The 22,005-nt window shown below is 45.5% G+C and overlaps 2 protein-coding genes and 1 long non-coding RNA gene across 6 annotated transcripts in view; 2 read left to right on the top strand and 1 right to left on the bottom strand.

The window, feature by feature from the left end:
- HOMER2 (homer scaffold protein 2) overlaps positions 1–7,771 on the top strand; it is a 50,085-nt gene extending 42,314 nt beyond the window's left edge. The window contains exons 8-9 of one of the 2 annotated variants that reach the window (XM_020790165.3): positions 3,513–3,593; positions 5,821–7,771. In XM_020790165.3, the coding sequence (XP_020645824.3) occupies positions 3,513–3,593; positions 5,821–6,009 (270 nt within the window). In that variant the 3' untranslated portion in view covers positions 6,010–7,771. Of the gene's footprint in view, positions 1–3,512; positions 3,594–4,088; positions 4,908–5,820 lie in introns of those variants that run through there. The other variant, XM_072981612.2, reaches the window with a different exon arrangement.
- Positions 7,772–14,423: 6,652 nt separating this feature from the next.
- Positions 14,424–16,279, top strand: LOC140702368 (uncharacterized). Its single transcript, XR_012081496.2, has 2 exons — positions 14,424–14,643; positions 15,901–16,279. It is a non-coding gene; the product is annotated as an uncharacterized LOC140702368 (long non-coding RNA).
- A 672-nt stretch (positions 16,280–16,951) lies between these two features.
- Positions 16,952–22,005, bottom strand: part of WHAMM (WASP homolog associated with actin, golgi membranes and microtubules) — a 32,030-nt gene continuing 26,976 nt past the window's right edge. For 2 of the 3 annotated variants that reach the window (XM_078381156.1, XM_072981606.2), the window contains exons 8-10: positions 21,732–21,827; positions 20,008–20,461; positions 16,952–18,843 (exon numbers count right to left, since the gene is read on the bottom strand). In XM_078381156.1, coding sequence (XP_078237282.1) covers positions 18,542–18,843; positions 20,008–20,461; positions 21,732–21,827 — 852 coding nt within the window. In that variant the 3' untranslated portion in view covers positions 16,952–18,541. The remainder of the gene's footprint in view (positions 18,844–20,007; positions 20,462–21,731; positions 21,828–22,005) is intronic. The other variant, XM_072981607.2, reaches the window with a different exon arrangement.

Consider the following 22,005-nt stretch of genomic DNA (forward strand, 5'->3'; position numbering starts at 1 on the left):
AACCGACTCAGTGGATTAAATTTACAAGCAGGGGGATTTTGACTAACCTTTAGGAAGAACTTCTCAACAGTGGAATGGATCATTTCAGAAAGCATCCTTCCTTTGAGTTTTGTTTTTTTTAAACAGAGACTGGATAGCCATCTGCCATGGTTGCTTTGACTGTGGATTTGCTGCTTTGGCTTATTCCAACTGTACAGATTTAGGTTTGGGGGACATTTGTAGGCTTTAATCATGTTACACAATCAATGCTCCTGAGTAAGGCATTGCTCACTATTGAGGAAAACTGAGACTTTCCCATGGTGCCATATTCTTTTTTCAATGAAGTCATCAAAGTTGAGCAGACATTTACCTCTCATTTCTCAAAAGGAACATATTGAATCACTATGGGGCTGCTAGCTGGTGCTGCAGGAATGAAAGAGTTAGATCAATGTTCTCCAACTTTGGCAGCATCCAGATATATTGGATTACAATTCCCATGATGCATCCCTGTCCAGATGAAAGATGCTAGGTTGGAAACAGTGGCCTTATGGTACCCTCATTTAAAAAGCTAAAGATGTGTACGTGGACACTACATTGTTCCTAAAAATCCTGGGGATTTGACTAGTGGAGAGTATTATTTTGGGAGAATGCACACTTGATGGCTGGAGGATTCTGGGAGTTGTGGTTCAAGAAAACCAGGCTCTCAGGTAGAGGAGGCTGATGATCCTGTTTAGGCACATTTCAACCAAGCACAGCTGCACACACACATTGTCCCATCTGCAGATCATGAAGCCATCCTGAGAGCATGTTTGCTTTGTTGTCTTAATTCTCCACCACAGTCTCATCCTTAATCTCAACTCCATCTATTCAGTGGAAAAGAAAAGAAAGGAACATTATTGACAGTGTTATGGGTAAATCGCTATCTGGAAAACAGTGCTTGGTATATCTCAAATTTCACCGCTTCCTTATTCCTCACCCACGCCTTCCTGCTGTCAGTAGTTGTAGCTCTGGGGAAGATCGACATTGGAGAATCATAGTGACAATGCAGTCAAAACCTGTCATTATGGCTTGGAAGATATTCAATGAATTAGGAGAAGTGAGACTGATGACTGTAATGGGATCAAGGCAAAGACAAACAGCCCCTGGCTTTGGAGCTGTTTCTCTGAGCATCCCTGCCGACTCAGATTCAGTGAGTAGCTCCAGAAAAAGGACCTTGTTTATTATTTATCAAATCTCATGCTTCGTTTATTTTCCACCTTTCCTCTCATGAGCTCAAGGCGGCATGTAGGCACCTCTTCCCTCTAAACCCCATTTTATTCTCACGACGGCTCTGTGAGGTGGTTCAGGATGATGGAAAGTAACTGATGGGGTATGTCCACCAATGAATTTCATTGCTTGTTGGTGGCTTGAACCCAGATTGCCCAAGTCCCCAAACCAGCCCAGGAAATCATGACTTAAACATACTTTACCTGATTTGGATGTCATGGGAATCTGTTTGGGCTGTTGTCCTTGCAGCTGTTCTAACAGTTCAGCTGTTCTCAGGAATGGTAGGATGTTTAATTATTTTGAAGATCTTAAATTGTATTAATTGTTCTTAATGTGATCTTATCGATTGCGCCCCCTGCCCTCTGATATCTGTTGAGACAGGGCAGTTTAGAATTTTTTTAAAAAATAAATAAATCAGTAGACTAAATACTGTAAACAAAGGCTGCAGAAGTGGGATGTTTGGAAGATCATAATATTTGCACATGACAACTGGACCCGATTCATACCTCTTAGAAATCAGGGGCTATTTCTAGTGAGGTCATTGAGCTAATACAAGTTTGTGCAGACTTTTGCACTTTGTCAGAATTGGCACAAGAGGGCTGTGCAACCAGTCACACAGCCTCCTGCCTACCTGCTAAGGTAACACAGTGGTCTGATCCGGTGCAGTTGCACTAGCAAGGGATTTTTTTATTCCAGGATGTAAGCCCCGAGGGCAGTTTTTCAAAAAAATATTTTATCACTGTGGCTGCATAAGGAACTCTGTATGCCTGCTGTGTCTACAAATTGTTTCCGTTGGGGTTTTGCTTTTAATGCCATATGCCGACTTGAGGTGATGCTAATAGCATATCTGCAAAAGCTCTTTTCAGAGCTGATGTAGCTAACGTGCTTAACAACTGTTAAAAGAACTCCAAGTGCCTAGAAATAGTTCAGAGTGATGGGTTTTGATGCACAGTTTCAAACATCTGTCAGCAGCAAGCCTCAAAGAAAAATGTCATGCTTGCTTCCCAGACCTTTCCACAGGTAATGGCATTCCTAATAAGCTGCATTTTGTAACTTTCATTCAGCCAGAAAATGGACTTATGAATATTACAGGCTTCATTTCCACATGCAGTGCAGTCTTTCCCCAGCTCGGCTTTCAGGCTGTGTCTCTTACATTAGCAGCCTCCCCTCAGCCCCCAATTAGTGTGAAAATAACACAGATATAAACTATTTCTGGGTGTACAAGACAAGCCCAACCTGAGCTATGCTCACAGAAAGGATTTCATGAAAACAGCAGCTCTGAAATCCTTTGGCTCTGAAGAAGATTGAAAAGGGCCAGTTGGAAAAGACAGAGCAGCAAAGAGGGTGTAAATATTTTAGCACAGGACTGTGCTCTTCCTCAACCTCTTGGCTTTTTTTGCATGCCTTTGACAGCAGGATGTGTACCTCCTGCAGTCTAGGGCAGTGGTCCCCAACCTTGGGCCTCCAGATGTTCTTGGACTTCAACTCCCAGAAATCTTGGCCAGCAGAGGTGGTGGTGAAGGCTTCTGGGAGTTGTAGTCCAAGAACATCTGGAGGCCCAAGGTTGGGGACCACTGGTCTAGGGGACCTTTTCCTCAACCAGCCAGACCATTGGTGCTGTCCACTTAGGTGGTGCTGATCTTGCATTGCCCAGGCGTTGTCCCTGGAGTCGAGCGAAACACCTCCAAACAGGTGGCAGACCCAGCCAGAGCCAACAGCACGGGTACTAATGGCCTTTCCACTGCTGGTGCACCTTTGGGTTAGAACATGAGGGCACCTGGAGGTGCTGCAGAGGAAGGTTCCTCCCCCACCACCCACTGTCTCACCCTCAGCAGTTCTTTTTTGCTCGTTCAGGTTATTGTCAAGACGGTCAGCTCAAACCAAAATCATTCTCTTCCTATTTTCAGTAAAGGTATCTTCAGAGATGTAAGTCTTGAGCATCAGTATGTTTTGCTGACTGAATAAAGCTCAAAATAGCACTAATACACAAACCTTGATTAGAACAAGATGGTGATGAAATAAGCAAGAAAGGGCTGTAACCTCAAAACATGACACTTTCTAATTTAATAGGGGAACCATTCATTTTCTTTGTAAGGGCAAACGGTTTCTTTGGTTTCCCTTTGCCAGATGCCGATCTCATGGAAACACGTTGTTTCAACTACAATTTTAAAAATAAAATCTAAAAATAGGTTTGCACGTTATCTAATTATTTCACTGTCCTCTTGACATTGATAACCTCTATGTTTTTGTGTTATTTTTTTGGCTAGGAATTAGAGGATCTTCGAAAACAAGGTGAAATCATACCACAACTCATGTCAGAATGTGAAACAGTATCTCAGAAATTGCAGGTACGGGTGATTATCTCTATTTGTAGATATGCTTTCAATTTAAAACAGTAATACTAATCTGATTCAGCTTTGTAGCCATTTTTTCAAAAGAAATTGTAGAAACAGAAGTATTTGATGATTCAGGTTCAAAGATTTTGTACAGTGAGGATGATGAAACTTGGAGTGCATCTGCACTGCACAGTTATAACGGCTCAATCCTATGGCCACAGCTGAACCCTGTGGAATCCTGGGATTCGTAGTTTGATGAGTAAATTAGAGTTCTTTGCTGAAATTCAAGGGCAAGCATGAAAGCTCTCAAGCAGAGTCCTTTAACTCCTTTTCCAAACTGCAAAATTCCAAGATTCCATAGGATGGAGCCATCGTGGTTAAATGAGTGGGGAGTCAAGCAGCTTTCAGATGCCTCTAAGTCGCCAGTGCAGGCGAGCTGATGCTCACAGTAAGCATCAAAGCAGTAAGAGAAGAGGTGTGACATTTTCCTCCTTTTTATAAACGCAGGTCACATCTGTACTGCAGCTGCTGCAAAGCACTCCCATTGATACAATCACAACACCGGAGAAGGGAGAAAACTCCCTGGGTTTTATTCACGGGAAACACGTAGGAGACCACCTGTACAAAACCGGTTTGGTTCAATAATGTAATGTGCTCTTTGCAGGAAGCAAAGTGAAATAATTGCTGAAAATAACCAGTTTAGCCCCTGCTTAAATAATAGTAGAATTGGCAAGCTATTTAATGGACCTGCCTGCCTGCCTTTCTTTTGTTACGCCCAGATCCCAGTCCCTGGATCAGCAGTGTGTGATAAGTGGACCTTCCCCTCCGCCATCAAGGAATCTCCCTGGAAGTGCCTAAGTATTGGCCGTTTGCACCGGGTGTGACGGTTGATGTCTGGAAGAAGTAATTTGCCATGGTTACCTCAATGGCAGGGAGAGATTAAGCCCCTTCTCCTCCTCCTGAATAAAATGGGGTGGGGTCGGGGAGAATATTGAATTCTCCTGAGTACAGATCGTCTCCCTTAAAGTCTTCACAACATGAAGGGCCCAGAACAGAGAGCGATGGCTGAAAAACTAGAACATATATATATGTTATTTAATGTTATTGCGACTTAGGTGGAACACCATATCCACACATTTCCTTATTTTAGTTCAGACAAAACAGACAGAGAATGTTATATTCTTTTCACATGAAAGGAATAAGGTGGGTTATTGTTTTCAATAATTCCTCCCTCTATATTTAGGGATGGACCTAAAATATTCCAGAGGGGGACAGCACCCCAAATAGTTCCTGGGTGCTGTTGGCGCTTGGAAGCTTATTGACCCAGAACTATTTACAAGCAAAGCAAAAGCAAAACATGCTGCTTATGTTTCACCCCTTAGCACTCAAAGCACTCTCTGGACAATTTACATTTTTTAAAATTATGCAGGTGACACATTTCTCCCACCTCCAGTGAGTTGGGTACTCAGTTTACTGACTTTGGAAGGATGGAAGTCTGAATCGACCTTGAGCCAGCTATCTGAGCCCTGGATTGAACTCAGATCACGAGCAGAGTCTTCACTGCAATACTGCAGTTTAACCACTGCACCACAAGGCTCTTGAACTCTTGAACAAGAATGATTCCAACTTTTTTGTTTTTTCTTTTTTAATCTATTAGAAGACACACCTTGCTTTGCAGTGGTTTCATCAGTAAATCTTCCCTCTCAACACATACATCAGCAAACCACTCAAAGTTCTATTGAGGAAGTGAACTCTGCCCTTGGAGAGCTTTCAGAGAGTTCTAAAGACAGTCTGTTGCCAAAGAGCTTGATTTCTTTCCTTTGAACGTAGGAAGCCACTGAGAGTCCTTTAATTCAAACATGAGTTTCAGAGTAAAAGAGTATTATTTTGAAAACCCTGTTTTGCCAAGCTGTGTTGGGATCTGGGGGGGGGGGGGGTGCAGGGGAGGAGTGAAGATCTAAATCACCCCAGATCCACCGAGAACAAATGCTAGAAATGCGAAACAGTGACAGCGAGGGGTGCAGAGATGGTGCATGTGCCCCAGCCAAAGTAAAATGCGACTCGCGCTGAGACAATGCAGTGCAGATCCTCCCTCAATCCGCATTCATCTTTGCACCGGTCAAATTATAAGAATGGCATGTGAGAGAAGGCACTTGCCGCTGTGCTTGTTGATGGCCGGGTGGGTTCGCTCTTTTGTGTGCTACCCTGAAGACCTTTCTGCCACGTTTTTCTTTTCAAGGCTGCTGAGAAAAGGAATCAAGATCTGGAAGAGAAAGTCAGAGCTCTACGGACAGAGGTGGAAGAGAGCAGGCAGAGACAGAACAACCTTAAGGCTGAGTTACAGACTTTTTTAGACGTCCTCGATGGAAAGATTGATGAACTTCACGATTTCCGGCAAGGACTTTCTAAACTCGGAGTTGACAACTAGGAAATAGCGACTCCCCCGCTCCCTCTAAATTAACATTTGGGGTGTGGGTGGGTGTTTTAAATCCAAAACTTCTGTTTCAAACACACACACACATTTTCTTCTTGTTTGCAATGTGATTAGTCCATAGATTCTAAATATTTCATGTATGGCTCTTTTATTTCCTCTCTGAAAAATTCCTGCCCATTTTCTTTCTTTTTAATCCTGAGACAGAAAGAGAAATATTAGATGTGCTGCTCTGGTTCTTTAAGAGGTTATAAACAGGTGGGAAAGTTTTTTGCCTCAGGAAACTGGAATTCAGACTTACCTTTAAAATGAATATGCAGTTAGTTTTTGCAGGGAAATTTCTGTCGTAAGGGCTGCTGCAACCATAGAAACAAGAAGCAAGTCTTGTCTTCATCATTATTAAACTCCATGCAGTTTTCTTCCCCTTGTGCTTGAAAGAGAGAGAATGAGAGACAGATAGACAGACCGGTTGTAGCCAAGAGGAGACGAGACTGCAGTGGCATCTTTACTGGGTTTGAGAAAGTGCGCTTTGAAGCAACCTTAGGGACCAAAGGGGAAAAACCTAAGAACTGTTTCTCCTTTTGCTTCCTGATTGTGGGGGAGATGGGGCTGTGCCTCATCAGCCAGGTATTCTCCTCTCCCTGCAGAAGGTCCCTAGTTCAATTCATAGGTTCAGGAAGGGCCTATTGGCCTGAAAGCTTGAGGAACTGGCAACAGAGCACGGTGGACGGCAACCGGATTCAGTCCTAGCCAGCATTCTAAGTCCCTGTACAGGCCAGTGAAACCTCATTTGGAGATTTCCCTGGTGGTCTTTTTTTATACCCATGAGGCCTTTTAAATACAGGATTTGCCATTTTCAATAAGGTGCACTTTTAAAAAAAAACAGCAACACGACAGTGTTTTCCTTTGTGCCTCCTCCCTGTTCAGGTAGAATAAATGGAGAGCACTCTGTGGAAAACAGGTTGGTCAGATTCAGCCTGCAAGGACTGCAGAAGCTGTGTAGGGTAGATTGGGGCTGAGATTTTGAATCCTCACTGTGCCTTCCCAGAGAAGGGCCAGCCGAGGCCCCCTGGAACAAGAGGGGATAAGGGGATTACGTTCCCTGCCACGGGGGCAGCCTTGGGAGAGAATGCTCCCCAAGCACCACCAAAAAGAGGGAAGTACACGATGCCCAGAAGATCATCCTGAGCAGGTCACTGTGAGTTAGAATCAACTTGACAGCCCATCACTCTTACTATGTATTAGCCATTAGAAGACCTAGAGAGATGCAGCCTCAGTTCAGAGTGATTCAGAAGATGCTCTATCACAAGAAGACACGGCACAGTTTTTGCATGCACAGAGTATTTGCTTTTTAAACTCACTTGTGTTGATTAACAAGCTGGCTACTTTTCCTTACCAGAATACCATTTGCTAAGGCAGGAGCTGGAAGGCTTTGGCATGTAACTGCCATGAATATTTGTAGCCCATGGGGTGGGTGGCTATAAACTGGAGGAGACACAGCCAGTTAGCGTTCAAGGGTGTCCCTGCAGCTCAGTGACAAGCCCCATCGTTTGCACGCTGGAGTCCCAGACCGTTGCCTGCTTCGCCTGGAAAGCTGCTACAGCTTCGAGTAGACATTAGGGAACTCGATGTGCAGATAAAGAGGGCAGCGCATCTTGTGAGTTATTAGGTCCGTAGGCTGAATGCAGCCTGAAGGCTTGCGTCCCGTCCAGAATGTGGAACAGTTGCCATTGGTGGCGGCAGCTTCCAGAAGCACCCAGCCCAGTGGCCAGGACTTAAATCTCATCCTATTTGAGTCAAGATGCAGTTAATAAAAGGGCCCCAGAGAGCATCGATATTGCAGCGTTGCATCTCTGGGAGGACTTGCCCTGGCCATGCCTGCAATGGAGATGCTTTGTTACTCTGAAGCCCGTTTTAAATTATGGCATTGAGTCATTCAGGATAAGTTGAATTTACATGACTAAATTAAACCCGTGACTTTGGGTTAGTGAATTCAGACCTGGACCTTAGTTGGAAGCCGCCTCGGGTCAGTCCTTGCTGTGCGCTGTTTTGTTGAGGTGGGGTTCTGCTTGTTATTGCTGTTGTTGTTGTTTTGCAGCTTTTAGAAAAAAAAGAATGTTAAAGGCAGCAAAGTGGAAAGAGGAAGTGAGGAAAATGAGAGCTGAAAGAGGGACCCTTGCCGTGAGTCATTTAAACCTGCCCCCCCCTCCTTTGGGACACTGAGGTGAAATGTGGTGGGATCTGTGTCTGGAAGAGGTGATGGTAATGATCTGGAGAACAGAGTAGCCCCTGTGGTTCCTGGCACGATTCACGGCCATGTCTAAGAAGCCTGTGCTCTCATTAGCTGTGAGAACCGCAGCCTTTGTCCCAAAGCCCTCTGGAGTGGAATCCTCTGTTCTGCTCATTAACCGAAGAGCGATATTTTATGTGGGTCTTTTCTCCTGCCTTGCAGCTGGAGCAATATCTGGATCAGGCCTTGGATTTATGTCCCAATGTACTCCTTCTGTATCCTCTGATCTATGGAGTATAAAGAGAACCGGGGCTGATTGGCAAAGTTTGGATATTTACTGTTTAGAACTAGTTTGTTTGTTGCCGTTACACTTCCAAGGCCTTCATCCCTCCACCTCCCCCCCACCCCTGGAAGAAGCTTCTGTTGCAGCGACGAGGGTTCCCTGCCTGGCTAGTCTGCTGAGCAGCCCCCGCATGTGCTCCGGAGGTGCTGAGTCTCCTGGCTCTTTCTTCTTGGGAGGCGGCTCCCAGGGACCATGGCCTAACGGCTGTGGCTCCTGACTCTGCCTGCCAGGGTCCCTGGGGGCATCTTTGGAGCAGGTTTCTGACACGAAATACCATGAAAAAACCTGGGACAGCCTGTTTTGGGGAAGTGTTGTATGCAGTTATTTATGCCAATACATGGCCTTTTCTTTCCCAAGAACTTTGCACGTAGTCAGACCGGCCTGCCTGCAGGCGGCAAGCAAGTGTAGTGTACGTGGCGTATGGGGTTTTTAGAGCAGAAGAGCACACTTAAGCCCATTCCTTTCAGCGGGAGTTCTGTGAACATTCTCGGATGATCGTGCCTTCACCTGGGCGTCCCAAGTACAGAGCAGGCACAGAGCTCCTGCAGTTCCAGACTGCCATGAACCGAGTGAGCCTATCAGTTTGCTTGGGGAGGTCCAGACGTCTCCATGGGGCTCTGGCTTGGGGGTGATGGGTGGCCCCTATGAGAGTATTGAAGCCTCATCAGTTAATGCAGAACCGGGGGCTCGCTCTAGAGTTTGTTTTCGTGTCCTCTGGAGAAACACACAGATCTCACTCTCTTCCCATCACCCGTTTCCTTTTGTTCTTCACACTTGCTGTTGGGTGGAATGTTTCCAAGTTCTACAGAACTTTATAAAACTCATAGGAGTTGACCAAAATAATTTAAAAATATACCTTTCTTTTCCTTTAACCAATTTTTCAAGGCATACTTCTTCTAATGCCGGCTTTTAAATAATGCTCAAGAGGATCCAAAGAAAGTTGGGGTTTTTTTTGTTTTGTTTTTTTTAAAGATAATTCAACAGTGAAGTCATTCTTCTTTAGGGCCATCTTAGAACATCCATCATGACCAGGTAGCAGGAGCTGGATGTGAAATAAGTTGTTCATAAAATTGTGTGGCTTTGGGTGTTGTGTTTTAAGGTGTAAAAAACTGATGATGGCTTGATGACTTCACAGATCCAAAACCTACTAAACAGAGGCTCACAAGGTTGCCAGCCACAAGGTAAAAATATTGTCCTCATGACCTGATGGACAAATTTTTGCAAAGTTGATGGTTTTGTTCATTTATGCCATGTATATAAATATATATATTTATAGTGGGTATCGACAAGCAGAGCTAGTGAAAATTTGTAATTCTGAAGAACTTAAAGATTTTCTGAAACATCGTATGCTGTCGTCTGTAGTAATAGGATACATTTAGGAGGAAATGGAACTATAAAGCATCCGTTAAAAATATAAAGATTGTTTTTAAATTCTTGAATAAGTATCTTTATATATTCTGTCAGTAGAGAGAGGAATAGCACCCAAGAGATTCAGCTAAATAACTGAAGAAGTTAGTTGATCCAGTTTGACAGTGATCAAACAAGGTGATAAGGAGATGACTTCAAAATGTGCCTATACATCCAACAGTCTTCATATGCATATGAGTAAATTGTATCTTTTTATTTCCACTTTATTCTCTCCCCCCCCCCAAATGGGAGCTGTTCCCTGTAGGATTTTGGTCCTTTGCCTCCGTGCTCTTAAGGAACTTGAGCCAGTCCAACCCCACAGGCGGCAGATACAGCTCATGGGTACCAACCTTTTGGGACTGGGCTGTTTCAGAGTGCAATTGTGTCAGGGTGGGGCTGTGTGTTTTGAAAATCAGTGCCTGCTGGGGTGAAACCAGCATGTGACGCAAAAATCCAGGCAGGTTAGTTTTGCACGGGAAGGGAAGGGTGCTGGTTATATGGGAGCAGCTGTGCGACCCTGGTGGGGAGTGTGCCCCAGCTTTGCCTTGAACTGACACTGTTCCCAAGACCTGTGCTCCGTGTGATTTATTTGCATCTCAACTACTCAGATGCATTGATCCAGTGGTGCTTGCACAAACATGTACTTATGATTTTACCCTGGTAGCTGAATCTTGGAAAGAGCTGGAGGTCTCTTTTCTGGGCGTGCCATCAGTAACCCCTCTGAATAATGACCCCCTCACCCAACCCAATCACACCAAGGGAGAGCTCTTAAGAAATGGGCTGGGGGAAATCAGTGCATGCTTAAGGTACTCGGATTGCACTGTTCACATGATGGGTGCTATAACCTGTTGGACTGCTCAGTGAATTGGGGTTGCACAAGAAGCAGGTAGCGGTCCTGGGCAAGTCTTAGCAGTCATCTAGCCCTTCCCGAGCCCTTCGGTGTGTTTGGCATTTCCTCTTTAGAGCAGCCATTAGAGCAAACTTGGGAGAGAACTGTTAGTATGATAAAGGCTTGGAAAAGTGCCAGTGCCGCCCCCCCCCCCCCCGGGGCTTTGCATCTTTTCTCCAGAGATTATGGAAGATTATTGGAAACAAGCTCTCCTCTACTCCTGCTTGCCTGCGGGTCGCCCATCCTCTGTGGTTTGGTGCCCTCTTAAGTACAACTGCTAAGCATGTGTTGTTCTGCAGCTTTTAGAGCAGCATTCTCAGTGTTGCATTTCAGTGCATCTGGCAAGCATTTCATACTGACAAAGACTAAGCTGAAGAATGCTTTTGCCATAAGATTATTTCAGGTTTCCACCCAGGAATTCATACTTGGATGGAGACCTGAAAAACTAAAGGCAGGGTAAAAGTGCAGTAAGCCCATACAACCATTTCACCTATGGATCATCCAGATGTGTGTGTGTGTGTGTTTTAAGAAAACTAATTAGAATCTTTTATAATACAAGTGTGACAGATAAGTGACATACTTGAATGGATTTTCTGCAGAAGTCTGATGCCTTGGAGTGAAAGCATATAATTTGCAGGTCTATAAAGCCATCTCTGCTGTTGACGGGCCCTTTGCTAAAGAGGTTTCCTGTGGGGTCACCCCCAAAGTGGCAGGGCGTAGGGAGACCTAATTTTGTGGGCTGCCAGCAAGCAGCTCACAACATCCATCTTTGTTCATCACCGTGCCCCAGGCGTTGAGCTGATCAAGGCGCGGTGGCCATGTAGGAATCTGTAGCGGCAGATTTTGGGAAGGCTTTTGTCTGGACTTCAGAGCAATAGTCAGCACTAAGCTTGGCTAGCGTTGTATTTTATCTAGAGTTGGATTAATTCCTGTAGCAGGGGCTGCCAATGCTTTTGAGTGCCAGAGAAGCTGTTCTTATCTTAAAGGACTCGGACATCAAGCTATGATCTTTTAAGCACAATATCTCTAAACACGCTTCTTTTTAACAGTCAGTGGGGCCTGTACACAGCCAAGGTCCGACACTGAGCTGAGGATGCTTTAGAAAGTTAATTTAATTTAGTTTTGTTTTGTGTCCCTGGTTAGCAATAATTTTATTTTAGCCATAGGCCAACGAAGATGAAAGATTGCAGCCAAAAAAGAATGAAGATCTTCCAGGTCTTGCACAGTTGGGGTGGGGGGTGTGTGTGTGTTGGGAGAGTCAACAGTGCTGTAAAAGCAGCATTTAGAATTTATTTTAATCCTTTAAGTATATATTTGGATATAGCACTCTATGGGGAGCACATTATTATAAGAAATATAAAAAGAGATAGGCCCTTCTCTAGTAGCCCACAGCGATGAGCGTATGTTAGGGTGATACGGCTATACCAAAATGTTTTAAAATGATAATGAACCTTTAGTAATAAATTTGCAACATGTGTTTACTGTTTCAAGGCTTAGTGAATGATGAAGTAATTGACTATAAAGTATGAGGAAAATACAGTAGTGATTGCAATGTATATTTTTATCCAGATATAAAAGGTGGGTTTAATCAACTTGAAGAAAATTACTGCAGGTTGATTGATGTGAAATTGTCTCTTACCTCGTTAACTTGTCTGCTGTGAACAAGTATTTTTAAATATATATTTTCTTCTCTTCCATGTCATTGAATATTAAGCAAACGTTGATATTTGGAATATCTTCTAGTAGCAGTAAATTATGGGTTTTTATATACTTGAAAATACAGATCTTTTTTTCTTTATGAATCTTTTATCTTTTGTGATTTTTATTGTATTATAGAGCCATTTATGTAAGACTATACATATATATAGAGAGAGACTAATTAAGACAGGTTGCTTTTATGGCTTGACTTGAAAAAACATCCAGCTTTCTGAATGAACAGAATTCTTGTTCCTACATGTTAAATGCGGGAAATAATCCTTTCCCCTCCACTTTGAAAATAAATATTGAAATTGGGTTTGAATATTTGCTTTGATGCAAAGCATTCTAATGAAGTGACATGCCGTGATTTCCCACTGAGGTTGTTGTTTACAGTAAACAGCAGCTGTGGTTGAAACAGCAACCTCGAAGGAGGTGTGATGTTGGGTGGGTGGGTGGTTGATTGGGTGGGGGTCAATTAGTTGGTTGGGGCTGCAGGTTCCCCCAACCCCACACTGTAGGGTCCCATAGTAGCAATACCTGTGTCCTTCTTGAAGAGCGGTATCCTTGATGATCCAAGAGATCTATGCATGTGCAACTTGCAGCCTCAGTCTGCGAGGGTCTCCTAAATAGGGTGGGGGGGTGCAGGGTGGGAGAAACATGCACCGTTTTTATAACATGATGGAATGTTGCAAACTTAATGTGTTTTAACATAATCCAAACCTGCATTGCCTTCTGATGGTGGGTTTTGTGTGCTGTAAAAGCGAGCGCCTTGCCTGTCCCCGGCTTATGTCTTGGGTGCTGCGGCCTCCTCTTTGGTTTCGTTGTTATTTTGTGCAAGGAACATCATGAATTCAAGGGGGTCTTGTGGTTGGTGTGTGTATTTACGACACTGAAAACCACCTTCCTTCAGTGTCATTGCTATGGAGGAGGATGCAGGTGGTCTAGGAAGAAGAGATTTCAAAGTATTCTGATTTGTGGCTGTTTCAAATATTAGAACATCACACACCAGGAAGCATGCCCCCCCCTCCAGAAGTTGCAGGCTCCTGAATCCCTGGGGGTCTCAGTCAGCACTGCCAGTGTTCAGAGATGGATGGGAACCCTATTCCCTCTCACCTAGATGATCACAGGTTCCCCCTCCCAGGCAGAGATCACTCTTGCCTCACAGAGTCACAGTCATTAGGGTTGAGGCCGTATCGCAATTCCTAGGACCTCCCCTTCTGTTATGACTTGCCATTCTGTCCTTGGGCTTCAAGTGGGGGACCCTGTTTTTTTGTTTTGTTTTTTGTGGCAGCGATGAGGATGCCGTCTGTCTGGGGAAGACCAGAGATTCAACTGCCGACAGACTGGAGTGAGTAAGATCAGCCAGGATTTGGAATTGCAGAAAAAGGAAAGCTTTAAGTACCTCTGTGTCCACAGGAAAATTAACGCCTGAATCGGGTTTTGTTTTCTAAAAGACAAAAACGCTTTCAACCACCCTCTTTCATCATAGCAAGGGGCAAAGTTGCCTCCTGCCAGAGTGTTATCTAGCCCTAAATAGTCTGCTCGGACTGGCAGCAGTGATTCCAGGTGACCCTCTGCGATGATGCTGGGGCCTGAACCCCTGGCCTTCAAAAGACAAAGCAGGTGCTATTCCAGTGAACTTGGCAGCAGGCGGTTCTTTTTCTTCTTCCCCCATCCCTGCTATCTTCTCTGTCTTACAAGCCATTGCCATGACAGGTTTGCCAAGAAGAGGATGGTGCTGCTCACACTGAGCTCTCTCCCGTGCAAGGAAAGTGGGAAGGGCTATTTGGCCTCATCGGTTGCCAAGTGTTCGCCCCTCCGCAGGCTGTCGGGCGCTGCTGTCTCAGAGCCAGGAAGTGCCTTCGAGGGAACATGAGCAGCCGTGGCAGAAAGAAAGTCCAAAACCTTGGAAAAGTCGGATAAACCTTGCTGGAGAAATCCAGACAACTGGCTGTCACCATGGAGACGGAGGGGCTTGAGCGAATTGATGGGTCTCCAGGAGCGAAAACGACTTCCTAACGATAATACAGCCAGATCTTCCCACTCAAAACAGAGGCAGATTGGGTAAGTTTGGTGGGGGGGGGGGTTGAGGCCATATCGCCATTCCTAGGACCTCCCCTTCTGTTAAGTCTCTCATTACCTTGAAAGCCCTATTAGCGTTGCTATCTGTAGGGTCTGACTTGATGGCACAGAACGACATCATGCAGGAAAACTCCCTAGAAAAGGACAGACGCAGCCTTGCAAGGATTTTTTTTAAACAAAAAACTATGCAATAGATATTCACCCGTTGTGCTGTGCCCGATTTCTTTCCTCCTGCGGATGCTGCGCTAACCCACTCAGTCCCCCAGAGGAGGAATATCGTTTTGCTGCTTTTCTTTAAAACCACCTGATCTTCTTCTGTGCTGCTCTAGATCAATTTGTGCTACTTTGGGGACTGCTGCTCTCCGCCGCCCCCCTGCACTCGCCTCAGTGCTAATTTTAATTGGCTTATCAGGAGGAGGAGGAGAGAGAAAGCTGGCATGAAGATTTTGTGTAGGTGAGGAGAGTACATGAGGACACCTAATTGCGGTGGCCACCTCAACCGCTCTGGGACTCTTTGGGCTGCTGGTGACTAGGCTGGGGGGGGGGGGGAGGCAGAGGGAGGAGGAGGAGGGTGTGGGTGACTCATTCCTTAATGACAGGGATCGGAAGAGGTTGCAGCCAGAGAGCAGAAATAGTTAGCCCTCCAGCTGTGTCAAAGCAACCCGTCTGGCTCTGGAGTAGGGAGGCGCCCTCTCCTGTGGCCCAGAGGGTGAGGGCTCTCCCTTCTTGGAGGATAATAAAGAGGGGGCTTGAAAGAAAACTCAGATTCATTCTTTTCTAAGGTGAAGGACCCAGAAGCTTGAATGGTTCTTTCCCAAGCCAAAGTCCTCGGATTACTGGCTCTCAGAGGGAATTTTAAGGTGCTGCTCAGTTGGTTTTAAGATCTCAGCTTGTATCTGCTCAGTGTAGTTTTTGTACCTGCTCTACAAGGTACCTGTTTTGTCCGTGTGTCTGGAATGCAGCCAAAGGCCAGCAGATATGATAACCAATGGGGGTAGGAAGGCTTAGTCCGAGAACGAAACACAGGGGATCCTCCACGTGTTAATGGACTGCGATTCCCATCATTCCTGGCTGTGACTTTGCCGCTGCAGACTGACAAGAGCTGCAAGGGAGGAAACAATCCGCCCAGGCAGTGGCATGATCTTGGGCACAGGAAGATGTGCCCTGGCTCTTTAGGGAGGTCTCGCGTTCCAGGCTGCAAAGCAACTTCCCGCCAAGCCCAGTTTCCTTTTCCACCAGGACGTGAATTCCTGATGGGGGCCATCCTGCATTTTCCCTCCTCCGCAGAGCCTGTCCAAAAGCTGCCATCTCCAAAATCCTCCGCCTTCTGAACACTTCCAATGAGCAGAAGAGCCCTAATGGGGATGTTCAGTCAGGCTACGGTTCCGTGACTTCTTCCCCAGCTGGAAGCAAGCTGTCATGAGAAGTAAGTGGCACAGAGAGAGGATCATTATTGCCAAAAAGTAACAAGCTGGGTGCATTGAGCACATAAGCTAAACAGTGAGGAAAAAATGACAAAACCGGGTGTCACCCGAGAGGAGGTCCCATGGGGCTTGCTTCCGAGATGACCTGAACAGGGACACACTGACATGGCTTCCTTTAAAAACAAACAAATAAACAGATGATTGCCATGAATAAACCCCAAAATAAATTCCACCTGAATGTGAGAAACGGAGTTTTCATAGAATACTGTACTAACATTTTAAAAGGGACAGGCAGAGGTCACGGTGTAAAATAAAAATCAAAGGCCAAGGTTTCCCCCAGTTTATGGGATACTTTATTGTGGAGAATGTAAGACAGCAAAAATGAACAGAGGTTTAACCAGATTCAAATTATCTTTTTTTAAAAGTGCTGTTCTATGTAATATATTTTGTAAAGCTTAGTGAGAAGAGTTGCACAGCATTATAGTCTCAAATAGGAAAAATATTTGCCCCTACTTCTGAAAACAGGCGGAAAGCCAATCTTTTTTCTCAGGATGAACTCCTGTCATGCATTTCTTCACCATGAATTAACCTCGTCCAAAGGCCATTTCTGAGTCTTTGGAACTCATGCGAGCCACCTGTGGGCTTCGTTTTCTAGACCTGACCCTGCATCAGCTTGTGTCCCCATGACCCGCCCAGTCTAGAGTCATGGGATCTGGAGGCCCATCATTTGCTCTCAAAAGGTAGACAAACGACATTGAGGTAGGAGACAAAGACGCAGCAAATGCACATTGTACGGAGAGACATGCATGTCCACGACTCCCAGAATCATCTGGATAGCCACAAAAGACAAATCTGCATAAAACATATTTTGGTGGAAAGTGGTTAATGTAGTCCAAGATGTAGTTCAGGATACATCTTACCTTTTAATCCTCTAATTAGTATGGTAGAGTTAGATTTAAAATACTACTAATTAAGAGGGACTGGTGACCACTATAATTGAAAGTGCAAGCAAATAAGTTAGGGGAAAGGATTTGGAACAGAACAAGAATTACGTTTTTGCAGGAAAACAAATTTCTTTCCTGGTGTGTGTTAGACATGGTCAGTATATTGTTACTGATCTCACCCTTTTCAGCACAAAAATGTGAAATACTGCAAACCAGATGTTTGTACTGATGAGTACAGGTTTTGTCATTAATTGTAGTTGGATTTATTTCTCAAAGCTCCCTGCTCCCTCAATAGGCAAGCAGTCTCATTCTCCTCTTGATCTGTTTTGCTATAAAGGCCACCGAGACTGGCCTGTGGGAAGAGCCCTAAACATGATGCAGACAAGCCGCTGGGCGCCACCCGGGTTTGCTCTGCTGCAGGAAGTGTGAAACCTGACAAGGCCCCTTGATTCGTTCTCTCTTGCATAGGGTCCCTGAAGGGCCCACAGGTAGGCAGCCAGCCAGGCCAGGAAGCCCTTGTGGGAGGGGGGGGTCCCAAAACTAGAACCCTTCCCAGTTCTGATCCAGAGGAGTGCTAAGATGGGTCATCTCAGCCACGGAAGTGCCACCAAAGGATGAGAGGGGAGGGCATACTTCAGTGTTGCCCTGGCTTCTTGAGAAATACCCCTTTGGCACCACCAACCAAGACACACCTCGTCTAACCAAGTGTTGGGAAAACCACCCACAGTGGGGGGGGGATGAGGGGGGGAAATGGTGAAGAAGGGTAGTGATGATCATCCCTGCCTCCAAAACATAGTGTCAAATTTTGCTCAATAGTTCATGGATAACTGGCATTATTGCGAAGTAAACGTGTCTCTGTGAAAGTTAACACCAGTCAGCAACCCTGTCATGGATTCTACAAAATTCTTCAATCGCATACTATACCACTCCCATCAGGCTTGGAACTTAAAATAACTAGGAGTTGATCTCCCTCATTTGCTGTGCAATGATTTGTTTTTGAGGGGGTAGCTCTATATATCTGGGATGATCTTTAAAATAATAATACAAGATGCCATATGAATAGCACTGTGTTGATAAGATAATTTTGGAACAGAACCAAAAAGACCCCTTTAAGAGTTAATAGTTCTGAACCACTGCTGGTGTGGAATCACCAGAAATAATATAACCTTTAATTTCCCTCAAAATACCAACCTTCAGACTTATGCAAAATCCAGTGATGGAGGCATGTTGTGTGTCAGTAAACCGGTTGCCCTGAACTGCTTCACACCGGGTGATCTCCTTCCTCCCGACCTTGAGCGCGGACCCTCTCTACTCTGGCACCTCTGTCCTCACCCCCCCCCCCCAAATTCCCATGTGCTGCCAAGAGATTCCGGGACCCCCTTCAAAATGCCAGCCAGGCCTGTCGAGTCTCAGGACAAGCCTTCGTATCCGTTTGCTGTCACTGATCTTCTCGCAGTCGAATCCCAGAGACGCTTCCAAGAAAACTCTGAACACAATCTGCCAATGGTTCAGTTAACTATTCCATTCGCCACTGTTGTGGTCATTGTTTTCCTCCTCTTCCGAATCAGCCGACACTTTCTTTATTCTCTGGATGGCGGCCTTGATGCTTTTCTCCAGTTCGTTGCCAGAATCCTTCTCGACCTCCGCCTTGGGCTCTTGACTGACTTTCCTCAGCTTAACTCCCTGCCTTATGGCAGCAAGGATGCTGTCGTTGAGGCCGGGGCTGGAAGACGCAGCTGGGCGGGGCGCTTCTTCCACTTTACGAAGGAGGACCTCTCCACGCTTTAGTGAAGCTAAAACCTCATCCATGGAGCCTGGGGGAGGAGAAGAAAACCCAAATAAACGGTTATTCTCAGGTGCAACAAGCCAGAGAGGTAAGGGAACAAGCGTCCAGGAGACGGGTGGGAGAGAAGTACAAGAATCTAGTACCACATAAACATGAACTAAATGCACCTTAAAATAAAATCAAGCTAAAGGAACAAAACCAAAAGTACTGTAAATGAATGATCTTAATTGTAACATTTTCATTTTTGTTGTTGCTGACACAGGCTAACACAAGGACCTGTCTGAAACCTTTTGCTTTCTTAAGTAGTGTTACTCATCTGTTTTAGCTGAGAACAGAAGAACAGACAATGGCCTCCAGGATCCGTTGGGAGGCTGGGGGGGGGGGTTGAAGTGGGGTGAAGGCACAATTTTTGGCCCTCTTCTTGTAGGCTTGGGGCCAGCTTCTACAACTAGTCTTCCTCAACCCAGGAGCGTCAGATCAGCTGGATGACCTGCAAACCTGGTGAACTATGTGGCGTGGGGTGGGGGTTCCTCTCCTGTCTGTTGTTCCCCCTCAACTGGACTCCCTAGGATTGTTCTGTGTTAAAAAGAAGAAGAAACAGCCCTACGTATTCACATGGAGAGGAACAAAAGCTTCTCATTGAACAGCTCATTGGCTTCAAGCCACCACAGGTGCCAGTTATAAATTTAGAGGGCGGACACCTGCACTGTCCTCCATCAGATAACACTCCCTGTGTTGGAGGAGGATGGCGAAGACACGGCCACCTGTGAGAGAAGATGCCAGAAGGATAGTTCTTTTCAGAACCTGTCATGCCAAATACATTTTGAAGGAAGGATCTAGTTACGCAGTGTTATATAAAACATAGAATGGACCCCACAGTTGGTCTCCGAGGCCAAGTTGGTGCTTTGAGATGGATCCTGATTGGGCCCGACTGCTCTGGCCCCCGCCTGGTTTGTGACTCGGAGGTGTGCATTTGGACGGCCAGGCTCACGCTCGGCTGGCACTGCCACTTGCTTGTTTTTGCAGCAGAGCGTTTATAAAATGCGGAGGAAACAACGGCCCACCAGACGCAAGGCAAAGGGGCCGGGAGAGTCTTCCAATGCTACGGCGTCATGAAGCACGGCAGCACAATGGGAAATGTTGCCCTATAAAGGCAACGCCAAGCGTTTAGGAAAGAGCAGCCTCTCTTTACCTGCGTAATGATTAGCTGTGCCGTGGGATGGCTTGTCTCCTTTCCCTGCAGGATTGCCGGCCACCAGAGCGCCTTCACGCACCTCTGTCGTCCTTAAAGAAACAGGCAAGCTGGCCGGGAGTGGAGGAGGAAGAGGAGGAGGCGGTGGTGGCGGAGGTGGTGGCGGAGGCGGCTGCAGCGATGACACCCCCTCACTCGGCTTGTGTGGCCCTGGCCCGCGTGGTGATTCAAAAATCTGGACAGAGACCTCTTTCGGGGGTTTCGGGCGCAGGGCTCTAGAGCTTTTGGCTTGTGCCGGACGGGAATTCTTCGGCACCTTCTCGGGAGGCTTCTTGCTTGTTGACGATGGCTGCGGGGAAGCCCGTGGAGTCCGGCGGGACGCGCTTGGCCCCTGCTTGGCATTCGAAGGCTGGGCGTGGGAAGTCTTCAGCACAAACTGAGACGGACATTTCTGCTTCGGGTGGGGGTGGGGGAGAAGAATGTCAGCAGGGTTCAAAACATAAGCCATAAATAAAGACTGCCAGTGCTGACCAAAACCTACTGAGTCATGTTTGTCTGTCTCTCTCTCACACACAGAAGTGTGTAACTGTGGCATAAACGTTTATATTTACTTAGCACTTTTGTGTGGCCTCGACTAGAGGTGGACAGCTTTCTGCCAGCATTCAGAAAGGCAGCATGGCCACTGGTGAGCAATGATGGGCTTTGTAGTGCAACAATAACTGGGAGAGGAAGATGTTCCCCCATCTCTGCTACTCAAGACTCTGGAAGCTTATACCATCTTTTAATTTTTAAACTATTCAATTACTCCTTAGTGCCTGATTTTAAAAAATACCAACCATGAGAAGCCATCCTCTTTCCACCTTCAACAGCTATATGTGTTTATGGCTAACATCCTGCTGGTGTAAGTTAGATATGCAGAAGCGGGGATGACCTTGCTGACAGGGAGAGATTTTTGAGTATTAAAAACATCCTCCATTCCCCTGGCTTCCATGTGCTAAAAAGGATTTCTTGCACATCAAGATGAGTTACAGGGACAAAGGGAGGCCAAATTTATTTATCGAAAAGTTCTTCTCTGATGGTGCCATCATCGCCCTTCTGGAGGCGTAAATTGTGCAACACGATTTGGGGCTATACGTGCGTTTACACATATACACAGCTGTACACCATTGCTCCTCATCCTTGTAAAATGAGTACTGTGTTTTTGAAAACTGGAGCCTCCCTTTCTGCCTTAAAGTTGAAATTTAATTACTGCAATTAATGACTTTTAGTGATTGGATAATACATATCACTGGTTGGAGTTGCTGTCTTTTTAGGAACAAAGCTTAGTTTTGGGGGGGGGTTGTTTTTAAATAAGCAGGATTGGGATATCAGTTGTAAAACCGTTCTTAAGTTTTATAGCTGTTACTTCCCTGTTGTAGGACCAATATAATTTTAAAAATCTAACAAAATATGTTAGAACAATAAATATTTTTTGTTTATCCTATTGCTTGTGGGTGTTTTTTTAACATTTGGTGGCCTACTAGTGTTTGTCACACCACTGGCTTTTGTTATACAAACCGGCTCTCCCTCATTCAACCGTCATAGCCACCTCAAAACATTATTAAGAACTGGGCCTTGGTTTTTCTTATTTTCTTTTTCCTTTTGTATCCTTTTAGCAGACTCTCACAGAAAAGCAACAGGGGAAAATTTCCAGCAAGGAATGAGAGCTGCTGACAGCAACTCACCTCTTTGAAGGTTTTAAGTCTGTCCAGGGTTTTCTGTCGCTCCTGGTTTATCCATGCTTTCTTCTTTTTCTCCTCCTCTTTCTTCTTATCTCTTTTCTGCACATGGGCATAAGAAAAAGGGGATGCACACATCGATCGAGCTTGTATGACCATTCTGAGCAGAACTCAGTGCTCCAATGTGTCCTAGTTTAGAAGCAAAGCACTAGGGCTTGGGTTCAAATCCATACTCCCAAGACACCTTCAGAACACGAGCCCTGGGCTTCCCTCCTCTCTT

This window comes from Pogona vitticeps, chromosome 12 (genome assembly GCF_051106095.1).
Source record: "Pogona vitticeps strain Pit_001003342236 chromosome 12, PviZW2.1, whole genome shotgun sequence".
NCBI classification, from domain to species: Eukaryota; Metazoa; Chordata; class Lepidosauria; order Squamata; family Agamidae; genus Pogona; species Pogona vitticeps.